General features: G+C 39.9%; 1 protein-coding gene across 5 annotated transcripts in view; it reads left to right on the top strand.

Annotated features, from left to right (window-relative positions):
* The first annotated feature begins 158 nt into the window (after positions 1-158).
* The window catches only part of pdlim7 (PDZ and LIM domain 7), a 32,647-nt gene continuing 10,814 nt past the window's right edge, over positions 159-21,991 (top strand). For 2 of the 5 annotated variants that reach the window (XM_022752052.1, XM_022752051.1), the window contains exons 1-5: positions 159-344; positions 2,877-2,975; positions 10,354-10,505; positions 15,976-16,003; positions 20,030-20,046. In XM_022752052.1, coding sequence (XP_022607773.1) covers positions 315-344; positions 2,877-2,975; positions 10,354-10,505; positions 15,976-16,003; positions 20,030-20,046 — 326 coding nt within the window. In that variant the 5' untranslated portion in view covers positions 159-314. Of the gene's footprint in view, positions 345-1,891; positions 1,988-2,876; positions 2,976-10,353; positions 10,506-15,975; positions 16,004-16,917; positions 17,115-20,029; positions 20,047-21,991 lie in introns of those variants that run through there. The other 3 variants (XM_022752049.1, XM_022752048.1, XM_022752050.1) reach the window with 2 other exon arrangements.

The raw sequence follows: 21,991 nt of genomic DNA, 5'->3' as shown, positions 1-21,991 counted from the left end.
GCCGACTTGTTCAAAAGTAAGAAAACATCATTTTTTGTTGTTGCTATTTGTTTTTAAACGGCATTAGAGTAATTTTGACTGACACGGATGAACACTAGAGCTCGGCCTCCTCTGGTTTACAGCCGGAGTATGAAATGAAGCAGCGGCCCATGTGACTTCTGACGTTTCAGCCGAGTCCTGCTAAAAAGAATGTGAGGGAATGATCCCGCTGCTCACCAAGGGGATCCACGGTGGCTTCCTGACGTTCACTTTAAGGAAGTCCGAAAGTTAGCCTGCTTACCGAGTGACTTTTTTATCCGGTAGACTGACTCGTGATGTCTGGCGAAAACATGGAGGAACAAGAGGTAAGCTAATTCATCCGTTCAAACATCTGAATGCACTCCTTTGTGTGTGGTGTAACTTTTTTTTTTTTTTTTTTTTTTTTAAAGCCGACTTCTTTTCCACAGTGTGAGTTATTGAATGGGCTGTGTTGTGCTCCAAACTGTGCAGATTATGGTTTTGGCTGGCTGCTCTGAACCACTATCGGTCTGAAGCGTTGCAAACTACTTTGTTAAAGCCGAGAGTTTCTTTTCTTGTCCCATTCTGCTGCTTCCTCCTCTATTGTGAGTGTAAAAAATTTCAAGGTCTGCGCTGCAGTGGTATTACCAGTCTTAAGTGTTCACAGTGCAGCCTTTAATTACTTGTTGCAAATTATTGTCTTGGTCTCATTGAAATTATTTAAAACTAAGCTATATAAACTCATAATCGTGTGGCCAGTTTGCCAAAAAAAACAAACAAGCATGTAATTCCGTGCATTTTAGGATAGTATTCAGCACTCACAAGTTTCTATAGAAACACTTTAGTGACACCAGATGAGATTATAAATAGCAAGACCATAAACAGGGGTAACGTCACTTGAACGAGTACAAACATAACTATCATATTTGTTGGCTTAATCTAATGGTTTCCCCGCCGAGGTAATTTAGATGGTGGTATTTTTAATTAACTGAAATGCGTCCAGATTCATGCTGTTACTTCCACTGTCTTATTATAATCTGTTTAAAACAACTAATATTACCACGAAGTATTATCACAAGTGAAATCTAACCTAATCCATTACCTGTTGCTTCTATGGGTTTTTCCATTTACTGTCTCAGCCAGTCTGTCTAATAATTGATTTTCTTGTCTCCTGGGCTTCTCTACAGGAGGTATAATGCCAGAAAAGTGACAGTAAATTAAAGTTTGGGTAATTAAGACTGTTGTTTATATAATCAAGAAAGTATGACAAAAGTGCATTGACAATACAAAATGAAAAGAAGTGAATATATTTTGACAGAATTCCATTAAATGATCAGATTTGCAGGTTTTATGGATGAGAATAATTGGGTTGCTGGGCAGGTTGCTTTATAGCATTTTAGACAAGAACCATTGTGGTATTAAAATATATATATAGTTATAACTACACCCCTGTTTCACTTTACATTTTCCCTGTAAGTGAGCGCCTCTGTTGCTCTGAGGACTTGATGTTAATATAATATAATTGCTGGTTTGGTTGTCCTATGTTTCATGCCCTCCAAAAGGAATGTAGAGTTCCATAAGCTTTACTTAAGTTGTGGCTGTCTGCTGCTTCTCAAGTGCCCTTTTTAAAAAAAAAAAAAAAAAAAAAAAATCCATTGACTTTTACGTAGAAGGCTTTTGCCAGAATATAGGGGTAGTTGATATTACCTCTCCGTTCTCCTCAAACCCCCCCCCCCCCCCCTTCTCTCTCTCTGTGACTCATGTGGGTGTTGGGCTGAAATAGTTTGGTGTAGTTTTACATTCCTTATATAGCCTCTGAGGAGTGAGGAGAGGCTAGGGCTTGCCTGTGTCGCAGACAGCGTTGAGGGGGAGGGGGGTGGGTGGGGGGGGGAGTAGGGTTTGCCAACAGAGAGAGAATCTGCTTGCCCTAGCTTACTGACTCTCTAGCTTTCTCCCAGGTTTGGGCTAGAGGCTGGCCCTTGAGGACAAGGTAGGTTTGCGTGGTGGCATCCTCGATAGCTAGCTGTGTGTCATGAAGAGCAAAGACACCTGGTAGGGTTGAGGGGGGAGGAGCGAGGGCCAGAACTAGAGGTGCAGGTACAGAGGTCAGTGGTACAGCTGTAACTCGCAAGTAAGAGCAACATAGCCCTGTGTCTCAAATTGCCTTTGGTTCTTAAAATTACCCGGTCATTTAGTGCCATGTCTTCACGGTCAATAAGAAGTTCTGATGAAATTGTATCACACTGTTTTCGTGGTTTGACAGCTGCAGTAATTATGTAAAATATTAAAAAATATCGAGGCAAGTTTGTATGTTGTTGGAAAGTGGGCCTGTGTTTGATTATAATTCAGTTTAATGATTTAATTATGAATTGAATACAATAAATTGCTTACTCCCACTCACTGAAGGAGAGAAGATCATTTCTGAAAGCCCCTGCTGTTCTTATCCTCCTGGTGATTTATGTTGCTGATGTTTTCAGTGGTCCTCATTTGCATGGTAGTATACTTTGGTAAACTCTGAACTCGGTCTCTGTATAGATACTCTCCTCAGCGTATGATGCAAGGGATGACAACCTATTAGTTTGTGTGTTGATAAATGCTGGAACGTTGTGTCCCACTGGTATTTTATTGTCTTGAAAGTTATGCAATTTAAAGAGTGCAATTGGTTAATTGTAACAAAAACACATTTGATGTATTCCTATTAACAGAATTGTTTCAAGATTTAATCCATACAGAAACTGAACGTGTGTGTTTGTGCTGGAGACAGATGCAGACATCCGGCAGCTAGGGTGCTGGGATGAAAAAATGATGTTTGCCCTCAGAAACCTTTTCCAGGCTTTTTGCCCAATTAATACTTTGTTTCCTCCTTTCTCTTCCTCAAGGCTATGAACATATACTCTGTAACCCTCAGTGGCCCAGCGCCTTGGGGCTTCAGGCTGCAGGGTGGCAAAGACTTCAGCATGCCCCTCACCGTGTCAAGGGTAAGAAACTGTTTGTTATTGGGCTCGACTTTTGTACTTCTCTGCTTCTGTGATCACTGTGGTTTTTGCACTCTTATTATAGATTTCCATTAAAGATCACTCTGTAACATCATTTATGTCCTTACAAGCTTCAATATAAAAGCCTTGGTTTATTCACAAGAGGCTGTGTTCAGTAAAAGCTTGGTCACCACATAATGGCCCTACCTGAGCATGTGTGTGTCATCATTTGTTAGGCATGCATAGTAAAGGATTTTGTCTGCACACTGTGGTGTTCATTTTCATATCACTCACATTTCATGGTGTATATACCAACCCGTATCCAGTCAGTCTTTACATGCAGCACCTTTGCATTAATTGTATTCAACGATCACAAGGACTTGCTGTCGTTTGTTTCGTAGTGCTGTGTACTCTCCATGTTAGGTCATTACCTCTTTACTGATTGAATTTTGAAATACTCTATAAACTAATGTTGCTGTTGAAGAGCTGCTCTCTTCAACAGCAACATTAGTTTATATAACCATTTTCCAGGCCTTATAAGTGCAATGCTGCTTTGCCTGACAAACACACGTTCTCACACTTGCAGTCACACACGCATGCGCTCACATAAAATCATTCCAACATTGCTGCCAGCTATTGCGCACACAGATCTGGCATTTTATTATGCACTCATTCTCCGTTGGCATTGTTATATAGCTACCTTAGAGGCTGGTGTGATCTATAAATGTTAGACTGATTTACATTTATTAATTCATCAATTCTGTTCAATATTTTCAGTTTCCTATTTCAGAGATAATTGGGTATTAAAAGGTAATTTATATATGGGTCAATCTTGGTTTTAGCCCCAGAAGATTACTCCACATAGTCTCAATCATTCAAAACACTTGATTAGCACTGCATTATTAGCCTTGTGCTTTACATGCTTTATTATTCTTTGTTTCTTAGTTGTTACCAAAAAGTCACATAGTTATATTAGAAGATTAAGATGAAAAGCAGCAAACAAATTATGCACTATTATACGTTGCTTTGGTTAGTTTGGTTCTCAGCGTCTTTAGTGTGTTGTAAGTAGCATCGCACTGAGGTGTGTGTGTGTAATCCTGTGGTGAGGGCAGCAGTTATCACTAGCCTTGTCAGTACATGTCTTGTATCTGCTCTACTCTCCTGCAGGAACCACAGTCAGAAACACAATGTTCCCCTTGGATTCATGACAAGAAACGTTTTCTTCAACCCATAAAAAAAAAAAAAACAAACAGATGTTAAAACCTCATTGGACGCTCGGCCCAAAAGAAAAAAGGGATTTTTGGTGGGATATAGTGTAGGTGTTGACTTACAGGAATTTCAGTCTAGATGGGCAAGGCGTGCTGTAGGTTGAAAGTCAGTGGGTGAGTCAGTAGTTGTAGTTGAATTGTCTTGGCTAATCAACCAGTGCAGGAGGCCAGTTTTTCTGCAATCCAGGTACATTACGTACGCTGATTATTTTCCTCACTGAGAGAAATATGGCTTACATATGCTGCAGTGCAAAGCCTTTCTCCACCCGCCTCTGTATAAATTTTGTTAGACCCAGGTTAGTCCAAGCAGTTTGGTGTAAGATTAATAATTTATCCCAATCTGAAAAAAACAAAACAACAATTTGGTTATGATTGGAGCCTTAACAACTGGTCAGTGACTAATATGTTTGTGGCTTGTTCCCACAGTCTGTGGAACAGGAGTTATAAAGATGTGTCAGGTTTTCTCTTTTTACCTTTCAGGGACTGTTGGCTCTCCTCGCAATTGTCATAAAAGACTGGGCAGTGAATCACACAGTCACAGAGGATGAAAACAGCCCAACAAGGGGATGTAAACCTCAAAGATATACAGTATCCCTTAGTAACAGGGAGAAAAGTCAGGCCTGCACTCACTGGCCTTCCGTTGGATGAATTTAGTGGGCAGTCTTTCTTTACTGGCTTGTAGCTGATGAGATAAGTATCTCAACCCAGACAGTCAGCTAAAAGCAATTACACAATCAAGAACATGTGGAGTGACAGGACAAAAGCCTCAGTAAAACGCTGTAAGGCAGAGAGATTGCAAGTGATAACTCCTGAAAGATCAATGCATTTAAGTGTTTTTGTAAAGATTAGATGACAATTAGTGCTGTTTGAGACTGGATCTACTTAATGCTCATTGTTATTTAGTTAATTTGAGTTTGGTTTTACTGTGGCTGATTGTGACATCATCAATAACTTCATATTTAATCATTTACCTTGTATTTGATATACTGTAAATGGGGACTGATATTGATTTGGAAAGTTGTGGGTCTATGACTTGTTACCTCCTGTGTGTGTGTGTGTGTGTGTGTGTGTGTGTGTGTGTGTGTGTGTGTGTGTGTGTGTGTGTGTGTGTGTGTGTGTGCGCATGTTAGTAAATGGGTTTCCATGGTCTATGAATGCTCATGTTTCCTTCCTCCTCTGTCTGTGAGCCTGGAAAGCTATGCTTTCTCAGCATTCCTGAGATTTTTCTTGTATCCACCCTGTCGCTGCCAACAGACAATCCTCTTGTCTCCTTTCAGTGTCTAATATGTCTTCCACACTCACTTTTCTCATCCATATGATGGACTCCCCCAGTCTCACTGGAATACTTTTCCAGTGAGATCAGAGGAACAGAGTCCATGCCAAGACAAACTGTTAAGTCACTGTGAAAGGAAAAATAACTTTTTGACCTAGCATAACATGGATACACCCATTTATCAACTGAAAAAATATGTTGATAACTTTTATTTGACACTTTTTTGTATCAATATCCCACTCCTTGGGAAACAGCTAATTCTTTTAGATGTTAGTGCACTTGACCCTTCACCATAAAAAGAAAAAGTAAAGAAAAAGCAGAACCTTTCTCTGTTTAACTTGGATGTCATTTTACCCTTGTCAAACTGAGACAGTGATACAGGTCATAGCCAAGCATGTCAATAGACTTTGGTTCCTAAGCACTATCTCTATCTCATTTGAATAGCCTATGGGTTGGATGCTGCTTTGCTTTGGTGAACAGATATTTCTATCAGGATTATTAGTTTATTGTTATTGGCATTTAAATTGTATTTAAAGGGGTACTCCTGCAGCTCAGCATTGCACTTCCATAAAGTTGCAGAGTTTGCAAGATAAAAGGAGAAAAAAAGGTAAGAATTAAAACAGCAAAGGCTGAGATATCCTCACTTTTAGCCCCTAGTAAATGTTGAGCTCTAAAACACTAGATCCCTGGAAAATAACCCCCGATGACATCATCAAGGTTATTTTCTCAGAGTTGACAAAGCTCCTCAAAAGTAACATTATACAAATGTTTTTGTAGACTGAGTAGGACTAACCATGACTAGTAAACAGATCTTCATGTGTAAAAATACCAAAAAAAACAAAAAAGTAATTGAATAGGAGTAGTTGTAGTTTAGAGACTTGCAGTGTCTGTGAGAGGATCATCCTCTGAAAAGCCATCTCACTTGAGTGGGTCAAACACACGTTAAACACGCTTCTAGTAAGCCCTCGTCATATGACCATCTCCTCTTCTGAAAACTGACCTTTGAAAATCCTGAGGCAGCCAGTTGAGTTGATGTGAGTTTGATCCCTTTCTAACTCGTCTTTGTACCAACTTTTTGTCTTGCTTTTATTTTTTGAGAGGATGAAGGTTTTCTTAAGTAAAATGATATCTCTCTCCACATGTTTGCACCAAGATCCTGTTTCAACAGGAAAGGCATAACATTTAGGAAGCAAGATGTTGTCATGAGGCTGTTTCCTTGCTGTTTCAGTTGAGTGTGCCACAGTCTGGGGTAGACCTACAACTCTTCAGAGGAATTTCTGCAAATATCTGCCCCAGATCTCATGCCACTGCGATTCCATAAACATTATGATACTATAACTGAGCCTCCTGAGCACCATCTGGTTTCTATCGACAAACACATGCCACGCCACTGAAATCAAATGTTCGGAGGAAATTACAGATGATGTCATGTCAATAAGCGAGTGAGGACATTTTTGAACGTCTCTCCACCAGCATAGCTGGATGTGTCATCATGTCTTGTATTTGTGTACGTGTACTTTGTCTGACTCGAAGGCCATCTGCTGCTTTACCACTGGTATACTCTTAAACATTCCCTCTCTCACTCAAACGAACTCTGGGAAGAGAGGCCTTCTTAGAGGGGTGAATTAATAATTCAGGACTTTACTGATAGATTGGCCGCAGGGGGCATTTCTTCTGTGTCTAGTTTGATGTGAATGTCTTATGTTGTGATCAGTGCAGCAGTGTTTTAAGGTGAGTTAGTGCTAGGTGTTTCACTGCAGTCATTCCCGGGCAACCACATACTTGCAGGTTTGGTTTTCCATTTCTCAGAGGGATATTTATGGCTTTGCATCAGCTGTGCTGCGTGAGTGATGTAAGGACAGACTGTCTCTCGGCCCCCAAATAGCCATGGAAAGAATAAAAGTGAGCTGGTGCAGAGTTACATGGCCAGTATATCTACAGCTGTAGATAAACTTTAGTGCACTATTAGTTTAACCAAACTCAAGAGTAGCCAGCTGAGAGCAAGTGTGAGGCCCCAGCTCACCTGTAGGGTCAGTCAAGGGGAGCACTTCAAAAGTGAATTCAAGATGCTGCATTTTGAAAGGTTGGCTAATTCTTTGAAATACGATAGCTTACCAGAACAGCTCTCTGACTGCGCTCTGCCAAAAAGACTTGAAACAGGCAGCGAAGCTAATCACGTAGTTGTGAATACCTTCAGCTGTACAAACGTCATGCCATTGGTGTGAGGGGAGCTCTGATCACATTTGCACAAAATAATTTATGAGAGAATGAGCCTGCTTCTCGTTAGGTACGTGCATCAGAGGAGCTGACCGTATCAAGAAGTCATCTTTGTGGTATCGCTGCTACATGATGTTATCATACATCACGACTGCACCATCATGTCAGAACCCTGGTTGTTGTGAGTGTACGGTGCAGTGCGTTGCATTCAAGAACATGTTTTCCACTGTCCTTTGCCGTATTGACAAACTGCTGGGGGGGTGTAGGGTTTCCGTCTGCCCCCTTCCAACCAAAGGTCTGAGCACAGCAACTTTAACTGCTGCCTTCTCAAGTGAGGGAGCAGCTGCACTCTGAACCTGAGCCAGGAGCACAGGTGTCTGTGTCCATCAGTGGCTCAACTCACACAGACACACATGTACGTACATATACAATCTACGGTCTTTATGGCTTCTTAACCTCTCTTCTTTTCTCTTTTTCTCACCTTACATTCACCTGACAGGTAAAAACATTTACAGGTGTTCAATGGGTTTAGATATGATGACTGCATACAAACTGATTTTCAGCATTTTCATAGTCAGGAAACTATTCAGTGCCCTCTTGTACTCTGTATGGAAACCTTTATATCACTTTTCTCCCATTCATTTATTTATATTTTTCCTTTAATTCTTATTATCAAAAATAGAATAACAAAGTCAACCCCTGCCACTTCAAGATTAGTTTGCACCAGCTTTTACTTCTAATTGTAAATCTCATAAATGGCTTCTTTAATAATTCTCTCTTCAGTTTTTTTCTGCCCACATTCTATGTTGCATTTCTATCTATTACTTTACTGGCTAGAAGTATTTGATCTCCTTAGTTTTTACAGAAATTAAAGACCATTTATTGTGTTAGCATTTAACAACTACAGCTCTCTTGAGGCTTTTGCAGTGCTTCTGTGGCTAAAAGGGATATGTTGTTGTTTAAAGCTAACAAAATAATTGTTGTATTTTCGTAAAATGACGAGGTGCTCAAGTTTTATTAGCCAATCTAGTAGTAAAAATGGGGGCAGGACTGCAGCTCTCTGTAGTGAAGCTCAGTGACATTATTCCGGGCTGTACCCCTTTTCAGAATATGTCACATGTGTCCATGTCATAGTTGTTTTTTTCCAGTGTAAGCTGTTAAAACTCTTTTGAAGTTCTTTCGAAACTGGAGAAATTATTTCTTTCTTAACCCCTCTAATTGCTTCCAGTGAGCACAAATCAAAGGCAATTAAAGTGATGTTTGAACTTGGCTGTAAAATAAGTGTAGCCTGGATTGCCTCTGAGGAATGCATTTCCTCCTATTTTTAGCTTTGCCATGTTTTGAATCAAGGCAGGCTCTAACTTTGTTGTCTTTGTGGGGTGCCGAGCAGTTTTTCAGCCTGAACTGTCATCATTTTACAGAGCATATTACCTCCCTGCTCGCACAAGTGTTTATGTTTAATGTGCAGAATCAAAGCGGCAAGTGTGATAGTTTAGCTGAACATGGCAGAAAACTATTGATTGAACCGCTGAGTCCTCTGAGCTTTTGATGAGCTAACATTTGCAGGGATCCATGACATCAGAGAGTAATCCTAATAGGTTTTTTGCCAGAAATCCTGGCACTCACTCCCTTATCTGATGCTGAACACTTTGTACTCCAGTTATCTTAGAATTTGACACGAGTCTCAAGTTTCATTAAGCCACATGGACAAGCTGACTAAGCCCTTACTAAACACGATTTGGCATCGGCACAGGGTATATTAGTGGTTTTAGAGGACATGGACAAGCAGCGCAGTATATGCTCATGTACAAAACCATTACTACCCTTACAGACTATGGCAAGTTCTTCCTGTTTGTAACAAGACTCCAGCCTCCTTTGCTCTGACTCAATATGTCTGCAGTCTGCGTGTCACCACGAGAGGATGATGTCATGCTTTTATCAGTGAAACCGGTCAATGACTTACCTGTCTGGATGGAGGAAAAGTGTATTGGTTGTTCCAGTAAATGATATGACTATTTGTAACATATGGTCCCTGTCTGCAGCTTTCAGGAGTTCCTCTCATAGTCTTAAGTCACATCTGCAGTAAATTATATGTTGATGACTGATGACATCATGGTGACCTATAATGCCTGTTCCTGGTAGTGTTGAGTGAAATATCTGGACTGGCTCATCAGACCCAGACACACAGACTCCCTGAGTTGATTATTAGGTGCTGTCAACAGACAGTGCAGAAAAGTCAAGCGAACAAGACATTTTGTGTGTTTTGCTTTGAACTACTGACATGTGTGAGATAAAGGTAATGGTAGAGTCATTTTTAAGCTCTTGTTTTGAAAATATTTTCTTTTTGAAACATGACATCGAACCACCCCTGAGAGACGAAGATACTAGATGACTACAAATACTGCAGCATTGTTGTGTTCAGAATATTTATGTATTAAACCAATTAAATGATCATCAGCTGTGTGAGTTTTATAGTTATTGAAGTTGCACTTTGGCCCTCAAAGCTGCCCCCTTTACAAGACCTTTTCTTCCACTGTGTTCACTGTTGTCTCCTATGAAAACCTCTCCACGTACTCCTCTAACTTCTGTCTGGTCTCTGTCCCTGTGTTTTTTTTTCCTCCAGCTGACCCCGGGCGGGAAGGCAGCTCAGGCTGGTGTCGGGGTGGGAGACTGGGTGGTGTCTATTGGTGACACCAATGCAGAGGACATGACCCATGTGGAAGCACAAAACAAGATCAGAGCAGCAACAGACTCCCTCACCCTCACCCTCAGCAAGTAAGTCCCCTGGCAGTGCGTGATGCAACAAACTGCTCCGTGATCACTCACCCTACATTTTTATCTTGCTCAGCAGCATAAATCACCATGAAACATATATCCTCCTTTATTCTTACTGAAAAATGAGATAGCAAAATGTCCTTGAGTTTTGTCTCAGTATGACAGATGGTTGCAAAATAAATTTAAGTTATCATCACATACACAAGAATTATTTTACCTCCCTGAGGCTTGAATTAGTTTTAGATTTGGACCTGGCTGAAATTTAATTTTACTAATTTTAAGTCACCACCCCACTAGCAAATGCTGTCAAAAAAGTAATAATTTCTGGCGGGGAGGATATTTTTTTGAACCTGTTTGCCTCTTTGTCGAATACAGTAGTTTGCAGGGTGTTTCAAAAAGTACTGAACAGATTTTAGTGGAATCTGGAGTTAGTCCATGAGCCAAAAAAGAATTAATTAGGTTTTGGTACAGATAGTGCTGCCATATGGTCATTTATAAAGAAAAAATCTTTCTTGGATTCTTGGTCTGATCTTGCCCAAAGTTCTTGCACAGTTTCTCCCATGTAGATTTCAATTTTTTACAAACTGCATTTTTTTTATTTCTCCTTATACAAATTTGATCCAGTCTTCACTGAGTTGTTGAAGTGCAAAACATATTTAGGTCTATTTTTTTTTTTTTTAGGTTTTTCTATTTATAACATGCTGTTTTTGCACAAGTGTTTGCCAGGGTCTTGCTGGCAGTGTCGAGCTGAAACAAACTGCAGTGCATTTTGCAATTGGAACCACATTCATGAGACAGGTGCACATATCAACCCAGAGTGATCCTGAAAAATATGATGGCAATTTTTAATGAGTTAAATGCCTAAAACCGGGTGGTCATGAGTCTGACCCACATGAAATTTTGCCCAATTAAACCTTGTACAAAGGTATTCTCCAAAATTCAGCATTATCCTCTATCATTATGTATTTTGATGCCAGTTCAAATATAGAAGCAGGTTAAAAGCCTCTCTTTAAAACATTATTGTTTATTAAAGTAAAAAGAGGATTGTGAGGTATTGGCAGAGCTACATGTTCTCTGAATTCTTTCTAGATTAGTATTACTGTAATATTATGTCCTTTTCATCCTCAAGAAGCAAAGAGCAGCAGTGAATAGTCTGCAAGCCAACTACTGTCAGGTAGATACACTGGCCATTGTTCAGATGAAATACCATTTTCATAGCAGCCTTATATTATGCCTCAGCTTTATAATGACATTAGAGAAATGCTTTCTTTAGATTAAAACATTTCCTTGTTAGGTGTGAGCCAGGAAATCTATTTTTCTTAGTTTAATTTGCACTGGATAACCTTCATACAGGTGGCACTGATACCTGCTCACGCATTTGCTGCCAGAAATTCCTGACTGGTAAAGTATCTCTGTAGACTATAAGCCAAAATGTTTCACCAGGAGCCTAATTATGGAAAAAGATTTCCCTCCCAGAGAAAGATGGAATGTCATCATTCAAGAGTCTAAAGCCTTCAGAAAATGAGACGGTATTGACTTGCTAAGTAATAGAGGTGAAGCCTTCTGCTGTTGTGGGACTCATTTTGATTCTGTGATACTCATAAGTGTAGAGGTTGTGATCACAGCTGTAGCACAGCTATTGTCACATCTAGTTCATTTTGTTGTTGCCTGCCGAGATATTCAGCTGTGAAGTTCTGACAAATCTCCTTTGTTCACTCGAGTCAGAACAGCCGCAGGTCATTTATATTAATTTCCTGATCAAAACAGAGCTAGAGCTTAAATGTAATAGTCTTAGATTTGAGAGATCTGGTTGGATGTTTGCTGCATATTGTTCATGATACACCAGTCTCCTCCATCATTCACTCAGCATGGACCTCTCTGCTCGCATCACTAAATCCAGCGGGTCTATCAGTTCATGTTTTCCTTTTTTAAAATATTTTTATTGGATATGAGACAGGATGTCCACAAGGTTATAACTCAATAATAGTTTTAGTCATATTTGAAGAAAAAAAAAAAACCCACCAAACATTAGCCGGCTGCTCAAATGTGAGCAGTGGATGATTTTCTTTCTCATACATGAAAATAAACTGAATATCTTTGAGGTTTGGACTGTTAGTTTGACAAAACACAACCTTTGGCTTTCTGGCAGTTAAAATGATTAATCAATTAATCGACAAAAAAGGATTGGCAGATAACTCTCTAATAAAAATATTTATTATTATTATATTATTTACAGCTCTAACATTAAATCAATGTTGAAGACGACAGATAGTTATTGGTATAGACATCAATATTGAGACATAATGTGTTCCGCTGAAGGAGTAATGATTAAGCTACTTTATTAGTTTTGTTTGAGTTAAATAGCTTGAGAAAGGTGAGAATAGAGAGAGAACAATGGAGGAAAGATGAGTAAGAATAGAGGGAAGGGTGGGTGGAGTACAGAGAATATTGAACTTAGCAGGATAAACAGCTTTGTAAAGTAGAACTTCCTCTATAATCTTGTGTGTAATATATAGTTTAATGTTACTAAATATTGCAGCAGGTTATTATAACACGAGTTACTGGATCTGGTTGAGATATTGTAAAATGATCCGTCTCTCTTTGCTAGCAAAGAGCAGCAATTCCTTTTTTCCATACAAGACACACTGCTAATATTGCGTTTATTTTTTTCCCCTGCAGATAGGGCACGTACTATATTTTGACTTACTAAATGCCTTAAAAGGAGTGTGAGGGAGAGAGAGCAGTCGACTCATGGGTCGGAGAGTGAGAGTGAGGAGGAAAAGGAAAGGAGAAGAATTAAAAAGGAGACAGTGAGAGTCTTGTTGGCTTTGTGGTGAACGGATAAAGATCAAGCAAGGTGACGTCATGCAGAGGGAAAGATGAGGGTTAGTCAGTTGTCACACATGATCCAGATGTGTCCTCTGTCTGTCCGGCAGGGTCTGTTCAGGAGAATGGCAGAAATTATTGTTACTGTGCATTTAAAAAACATAAGTCATGACTGTTTTTAATGAAAGAATGGTTTTCTACTTTCACCATTAACCCGTAGGGAGTGGTGTAATACTTTGATAGACCGGTAATAAGCCAGCGTGTTTACTTAACAGCAGCCATACTTTTCCTGCTCTCTGCGGTTTGCCTCCTCTTTTTCTCATCTCCTTGTGGAGTCCAGCTATGGTAAACATTTCACATTCTTCCACTCTGTTTTTACCCATGACTCCCTTCCCATGAGTCCCCAGTCTCCTCTCTTCATCTCTCCCTCTCCTATTGTTATTATATTGTAAGACAAGCAAATATTGTTTTCCAGAAACACTTCTCAGAGAGGAGGTATTGTCAGTTTTATTTATTCGTATCTTGGCTGCCATCCACAGTTTCTTTCATGTCAAGAGAGGGGGACAGCTGCACAGTGATGAGATATGGCCTATTGTTTGGTTTAGTGCCTCATTTTGTTCAACACCAATGATCATCTCGTGTCTTCTTATGTGGAAGATTTTGGGTTCATTCAGAGCCTTTTATAAGGAGTGGAATCAGAAAGAGACGAGCAGTAGATTTTCAGCTTCAAAGAAAGAAGATAATGTAGCATCTACAGGGACACACTAGGTCCATATTTCAGTGTTTCGCTGCCAGTGACTTGCCTGGAGGCTTGTGGTTGGAGAATGTTGGAGATGTGTGCAAGTTTGATAACGGTATCATGGGAGTTTTCTTTTTTTCTGTGGTGAAACTTCACATTTTATCTGACATTAGCTTGAAAGCCAAGCATGCATCATCGAGCATAAGTGACCCATGAAACGAGGCAGGAAATGATCTCATACAGCTTGCATATTCAGTTTCAGCACAGGTCAATCTCAGCCCAAGCAACTTATTCCATGAAGCAGTGACTTAATCATTTCCATATTTGTTCATGTAAACTCAGTTTGCCAGAAGAAATACAGTAACAGAACAGCCGTCATACTCACTCCTTATGTCCCTGATTTCAAGTGTGACTCATCAAATTGTGGGTTAAGGCGAGCTGAAGCATTGTGAACGTCACATTGATTTGTCTTCCCAGAAATGTGACACGCACAGACATGTCAGTATGCCTTGCCCTCGCTCCTCTCTCTCTGTATCTCTTCAGCCATGTTGTCATCCTGTCTTTAACATAGCTCTGTGAGTGGGTGACAAGGCGGTGGCATGAGCAGTTATTCATTTCTCATTGACACAGGAAGCAGTCCATTGTTTTGTGCGTGATTGTACTCTGAAACAATAGGGGTGACTGCAGGGTTGGTTCATTCTTCCTTAACCTCATTGTGGCTTTGTGTAGCATGCAAACAGTGGTTAGGGGATGGTAGGGGTTTATGTTTAGCTGCCTTAGCGTTCGCTGGCATTGTAAATCCATGTTTAATGTGTGAAGATATTTTCATGAACTATCTGCTGTGTTGCTCAAGTCAGTGAAGGCACCACAATAACATGAATCCTGGGATTAGAGTTAAGAAGTGTACAACACTGTGCCACTCTTAGCTGGGGGGTGAATCTGGGGACAGTATAAGACTGTGGAAAGTAGTGAGGTTTTTGGGTGTCACTGCCAACAACCAACAACCTCGTTCTTTCCTCCTTTTATCTCTGTCGCTTGTACCATCTTGCTGATTAGCTTAATTGCTGAGATGTGAGCAGGCAGGGACTTTGCTTGAGACAGTGGAGTCCATGTGGCATTAAAATACAAGCAGTTTCAGTAGACATGCCCAGCTTAACCCTATTATCTTAACCACATGTTTGGATATGAAAACAAAGGTGAAATTATGACCCAAATGTCAGTAAAGATCAGTCCAACAGTACATTTTGCAGGGCTACTTCTTGGTCGTACATGAGTCGTAGTTATGCAGTTTTATGATGCGATTAATGATTATAATGGACATTTTCAGTGCATTTTCTTCCATTCTGGCATCTGAGTGGTTTAGATAAGTGGGTTAAACTGGACTTGTTTAAAACCCATCTGATCACTTGTTTACAACACCCCTCATAAAACTGTCTCTAACAAAGTTCCTGTCTCTGTCCCTGTAATTAAATTATGTAAGTAGAATGTTGTTTTAACCAATGGGAAAAAACTACAACAATAAGACCTATATTATTCATGTGAGGTCTAACTGAAGTCACTCTATTATTTAGTCTTTGTGAAATATGAGGCTGATATTTCACCTTGAGTAACATTAATATCAGTATCAGTGTATCACACTTGTTTATGATAGATTTTGTCATTGTAATTTAAATTGAGTAGAATGCATAATACAAGCAAAACATTATTGTTTAAAATTATTTCAGGAATCGTATTGCAGTATTATACATAATAAATTGTAACAAAAAAATAATATACTCAAAACAACTTTTAACTGAAACATTGCAAACGTTTGTGATTTGGAAATTGGAAATATTCACACTGTCATGCACACTGATTTTGATGAAACAATGTTTTAATTACTGTCCCCATCTTTTGTTTCCACAGAGCTTTCAAAACAGGTGGAGACCAGAAGGTAAGACTTTATTTGTCTGAAACACTGAGCTCACGTCTGTATGAACACTTGGATGCTTTGGCATGGTCTGCTAATGGATTACAGTGACATTAATTGAATCTGAAACTCCCTTTTATCATTGTTCACAAATGGCCTGAACAGTGTGTTATGTCACTTTGTGTTTAAATTCATCTGATTCACCTGAGTCACCTGTCAAGCTCTCACCGAGTCCTTGCACTGTGCATTAGCAAAGCATCAGTGAGCTGCTAAATGAGATGTTTGCTGGATGAGTGTGGCGAATCTTCCTTTGAAATTCCTTGTAGTCTGTTTTTGTAATGCCTTGCACAATCCCTGATGCCAGAAAAATACTGATACATTTGCTTTCATTGTGAAGCCCCTCGAGAGCTACTTGCCCAGCTGATTACAGTGTGAATAGCACAGTGGTGTCATGAACTGCTTTGTGCTGCACGCTGTTTTAGGGAAGCAGCTGGAACATAATACTCACACAGAGTCAATGTTCCATTTTAGTAGGTGTTCTTTTGCAGTCCATGCATAATGCTTAGTGAGGAATCTCATTAGTGAGACATGTCAGTCAAATATGACAATTTCTCACTTTGAGCATTTTCATTTTAGCGACAGTAGCAGATTACTTTGGCCAGTCCTTGGCTGACTGCCAACACAAATAAAATGGCTGTGTTCACACTTCTTAAGCACTTCTTCCGTGCGCAGAGAAAAGCCCGGAGGCTTTGACAGAGCTGCTCCTGCAGCATTGAGTAATCATTTGCTATGAGAAAATATTGGGCTGCACGGGAAGCTTTCTTCACACAAAGCTTGGGATTGTGCAACAGCAGAAGGAACTTTTACTGTGTGTCAGAAATTTCTAAATGCATGTTGTGCACTGTGCTGCATTTTCTCCCTCTTCCACACCCTCATAGGACTCACTTGCTCCGGCTTCTGTTCAGCCAAAGTACTCCTTTGCCCCCAGCACAACCATTAACAAGATGGCGAGGCCATTTACAGCAGGTGGTGGTAGTGCCAACTCAGGACCTGCTATAAAACCTGTTGCCTACTCGCCTAAACTTAACACTCCGCGCTCACAGGGCCGTGCCAGTATGCAGCAGCCACAGAATGGGTAGGTGGATAAATAAACACGATTACCTTTGGTACCACAATGTGACTGATGTGGTTTTAATGGTATTTTTGACGTTTCATTATTCTGGGTTTACACTTCAGAGAAAAAAACTCCTTTGGGATTTCTAGACTGCATTACTTCAATCACTACTGCAGTATGTTGTCATTGTAACTATGTCACCGGTTTTAAGAAACATTACAGAAAAGAATAAAGAATAAACATCATAAATGTTTGCTGACTCACTGCTGAGATCAACTTAATGATTCCACTGTCTGACAGTAATTTAATACACAAGATGGCAAGAATATGATGACTTTTGTATAAACGTATGCTATTGTTAAACACACCAGCAGTAATAGTAACCTGCCATTATGGATGGTGTGATGATAGACTCATGGCCATAGAATAGTTTAGACAAGAAGGAGGAGGTTGTCAAACCTTTTGGAATAACAGACCCAAATGATCTTGTTGACCTTCATCACATTTTGGCTCAGACAGGTGAAAGCAAACACTTTGTTAGGAGAAGAGCGAATATTTAGCTGACATATGCAATTCACGCTGGCTTCCTCCAGCTGAGAGACGTCTACAGTGGAATTTATCGGATGAAAAACAGTTTTTACAGAGATTAGTGAGGGATGTGTCAATAATCACTCACAGTTTTATGGTCTTGTAAAATCCATTTTATTTTTTCACTGGGTGTGTTGGGGTTTTTTGTTTTGACCGCTGCAGATGTTATGATTTATTTTAGTAAATATAGATTTATTTTACGTGTGTGTGTGTGTGTGTGTGTGTGTGAGAGAGAGAGACAGAGAAACAAACTAAAAAGTAGAACAGTCTTTATCATTTCCTGCAAAACAGTCCACCTTTTTTATAAGTGACTTGCTGTTTCAACAGATTTGTTACTTACAGGTTGTGATTATTCGTTGTATCTTGTATAAATGGCAGAATTTTCAAATCCATTAAAATACCTTCAAACTCTCTGCACCAAACTTTGGACTAAAAGTATTCTCAGCTTTCAAAGACTGTGTTGCTTGTCATGGAGCTCACGTTGTGACTTGAGTTTTTCTTTATATAAAGCATCACTACATAAGTCAAGTCAGACCTCCAATAATGCATTTAATTATATCTCTCTTTTTACATTATGCTTAAAAATAATTAACCTCAATGATGATCTCACTAGAAACAAATTTATTTTAGAATTGAACTGTTTTAGACTGATGCCATGAATCTGTCGGCAGTTACCGCTGCAGAAATTACAGGGCTGCGCAGATAGTTACAGACTAATAATGATGGAAAAGCTTGATCATGGTTCATATTTTTACTGTTTAACCAGGGTAGGAACTAAATCATCAATTAAATAGATTTTATGAGCCAAAAGGTGAAATTATGTTTTACCAGCTCTAAGAGATAGAGCCCTTCTCATGTGTAGTCCCTCAAGTAAATATTTGATCTGTTGTGTTGGAAAAGTGAATCTCTGATGCAGTTGCTAAAAGTTATTCTTTAAAACTAAAAATTTGGATTCTCACCTTTGGTTGTAAATTATTAAAAAACAGTAACTTGGTGTCAAAGCTGATTGTTTTGCCTCAGCACCAGCGACAGCTGTGGCCTGAGGCATTATGTTTTTGGTTAGTCCGTCTGTCTGTCCATCCCATTCTTGTGGACGTGATATGTGAGAAATGCCTTCAGGAAACTTCTTCAAATATGGTTCAAAATCACTTGGACTCGAAGATGAACTTATTCGATTTTATTTGGTCAAAGGTCACTGTAACCGCACAAGACACATTTCTGGCCATAACCACAAACATGCAGGTAAACTGGACTGGTTGGCGGTGGCAGTTTTAAAGCTTTAATCATTTCTGCTGTGTATTAAAATGAAGTTAATGTTCCCATGACCTCTTGCAGCTATAATTACAAAAAAGATAAATGGCAGTATTCTCCCGTTTTTATTTTTCCACTAGGTTTTCAAATTTTACAAGGACTCCAGGAACGGATCCAGATATAATTTAAGTGATCCTGAAATTGACAGTATGGCATGAAATGGTCTTGAAGGATAGGCCAGTCTGGGTCCTGTAATTTGGGTCATGGCAGTGGTCTGACTGCAGCCATTGGTGAGATGCGGTCTGTTGCTGTATTTAGCCTCACTCATAAATTCTGCTGACTTCTCACACACCCTTTACTGCCCTGGTGCTGGATTATTTAAGCAGCCTTACTTGCTTACTCCAGAGAGGCTTCACATGCTTGAGAAGTTTCTCTGCCAACAGCCCAAACTCATTCGTCCGGCCATTTTTGAAAAGAATAGAGCCTAATTAAAGTGTGAGCCCAGTTTGATGAAGACATTGTTGGATTTCTTCAGACAGTAAATGGTTTTGATGCAAACAACGTATGTGTAATGTGTCCAGGCCTGTTGTCTTGAAACAGGTTTTGTGTGATGTTGTTTTTACAGAGCTTACACTGACATCATAATAGGTCACTGCTGTGGCATTTGTGGTTGTAGGCGGTGTATGAGAGTACAATGAAAAATTAGACTAACTGCAGGGACCCAGAAATTAGACAAGGCTGTTTTTTTTGGCAAATGCGCAGGCATTTACATAATACTGAAAAGCATTTGTGCACATGGGTGAGAGGAGCGGAACGGCAAAGGTTTTGTGCCAAATCTAGGGAGTCATTTTAGGTCAGGGTGACAATAGATGATTTGACAAGCAAACAATGCCATCTTTCTCTCACAGAGCCTGTTGACAATAACAGCATGTCTCGTGCCACCTCTTGCATGTTTTTTGCATCCTGCAGTATTTTTGGTTTTCCGTTGTATAAAACCTCTGTCATACATTGACATGTTCTGTCTCTCCTTTAACCCAAAGCTGAACTCTGACTTCTTCCTCTCTCTTTTGTTTTCCTCTTTTGTTTTAACTCCGCAGATGGAAACTCTTGACAAGTTAGTATATTTCTTTTTTTTTCCATTTACAATCCAGTACAATATAATAATTGCTTGTTTGCCTTTTAAGTTGTTATTTACACTCACATACAATAATTCCCATCCTTTAACAGTGTTTCACAACTTTTTTGTCTTGTGACCTCTTCAAACAAAGCAGCGTGTAGCTTTGTTGCAGAGCTTTGTGGGCCGACCCTCGGGTTGGGAACCACTGCTCTGTTAGAATCCATTAAATCACCAGTTAGCATCTCGTTATATAGGACAGGTTTAATTGACACATAGGCCAGAATTACACATAAATTAGTATTATGTCTAATAAAATCTCTCCCTAATTATTTAGTCCCCCTCTATCCTTTGTCTTTGTCTTTCCTCTGTTAACTTCATAAATCTGTCTTTGTTGATCTTTGGTCTGTTCTACAGGGGTGAAGCTACTTACTATGATGATATGTACCTAGAGGCCAAGTAAGGGGCAGCTGCATGCAGGCTGGTTTGTTGGCTTATAGGTTATAAGGGTTATTATGGCCAGGCTAATAATGATGAGAGAAAAGTGCTGATGGTCTCGTGTAGATTCAGATTGGGTTTACAGAACAAAGATGCCAGGTCATTAATAACCATTCATCTTTCATCCTCTACTCGCTTTTTGATGAATGCATGCTGTGTTGAAAAAAACGATGTTTGAATGAAAAGCATTTTTTTGTGCTGCTTCTTGAGTTGTGTAGCAGAATCAAAGCTTGTTGTAAAATTCTTCTACAAACAAGGCTGGGCTCTGTAGTCTGACAGCTTTTCTCCTGTTGATTCTAATGACAGTTATAAATACAATTTCTAATGTGGTAATGTCCATTTATGAGTCTGCAGTGTGCCCATGAGAAATCTCAGTAATGGGTACCTATTAGCTCGCTTAGTGCGTGACTGTGATACTGATCATTCCTCCTAAGTATTGCATGATCTGTTCAGGATGTTCTTTATTTTTAAGGTCACCTGATTAGCTGGGTTGGTGTTAGTAGGTAGTCCCTTGATGGGATTGTGTTAACTGTGCCTGCTGTGTGCTGCTGCTGGGTGTGTGTGCGTGCAGGCACGGCCTCAGGGTGGAGAACGTGCCCTGTTTTATCCCCAACGACCGCAGCAAGAAGAGGCTGATCCAGGACACTGAGGACTGGCAGCCCCGCACCGGCACCACACAGTCCCGCTCCTTCCGCATCCTGGCCCAGCTCACAGGCACCGACTTCAGTAAGTCAGGACTCAGGCCTGAAGAGTGAGACAATAGAGAGGGTGGTGTAGGAGGACTGAACAGTTGATCTGATGTGATCATAGTGACTATCAGTGAGAATGACAGCAGAGTGAGTGACACAGGGAAGGTGGATGACAAGGGTGTCCATTTTTCAGCTGTGGTGAGTCGGGAACTGTCAGGTGGCTGCTGTCTTCAGTGACAGCGATGCATTTTTTTTTTTACATGACTGTAACCAGTCTGACAAATCAACTGCACATCTACAATATAATGTATATTATTACTTATGATGCCGGGGTCGGCATGTGCTCAACTGGCTATTTGTCTGTCAAAAGGCAACAGTAGGTGTGTGTCAACTCTATCAGTCAGGCATGCTGATTTGTGTGTGTCTCTCCTGGATCTCTCAGTGCAGGACCCAGATGATGAAAACATGAAGAGGGCCAGGTAAAAACCTGAGTGTCGTTGGTTTGAACACAAGTGTTTGTGTTTGTGCACTTGTGTGTGAAGGCTTCAGTTTGGCAATCATTTTGAATAATATCTCGACTTCTAAATCTGTCTTTGATATTTTGCTATTGACATTTTTGCTTGTTCAGACACTGGCATTTGTTGTGTGATTTGTACATGCTTTGTATCATTAGTACAAGGATCTGCTCCATGGTATAATTTACTAATTGCTTTCAACTGAAATTTGACATTTTTGCTCATTGGCTTTCTTGCATATTA

Source organism: Seriola dumerili, unplaced genomic scaffold, assembly GCF_002260705.1.
Source record: "Seriola dumerili isolate Sdu_G_001 unplaced genomic scaffold, Sdu_1.0 BDQW01000161.1, whole genome shotgun sequence".
Taxonomy (NCBI): domain Eukaryota; kingdom Metazoa; phylum Chordata; class Actinopteri; order Carangiformes; family Carangidae; genus Seriola; species Seriola dumerili.
This window is presented reverse-complemented; position numbering and strand designations above follow the sequence as displayed.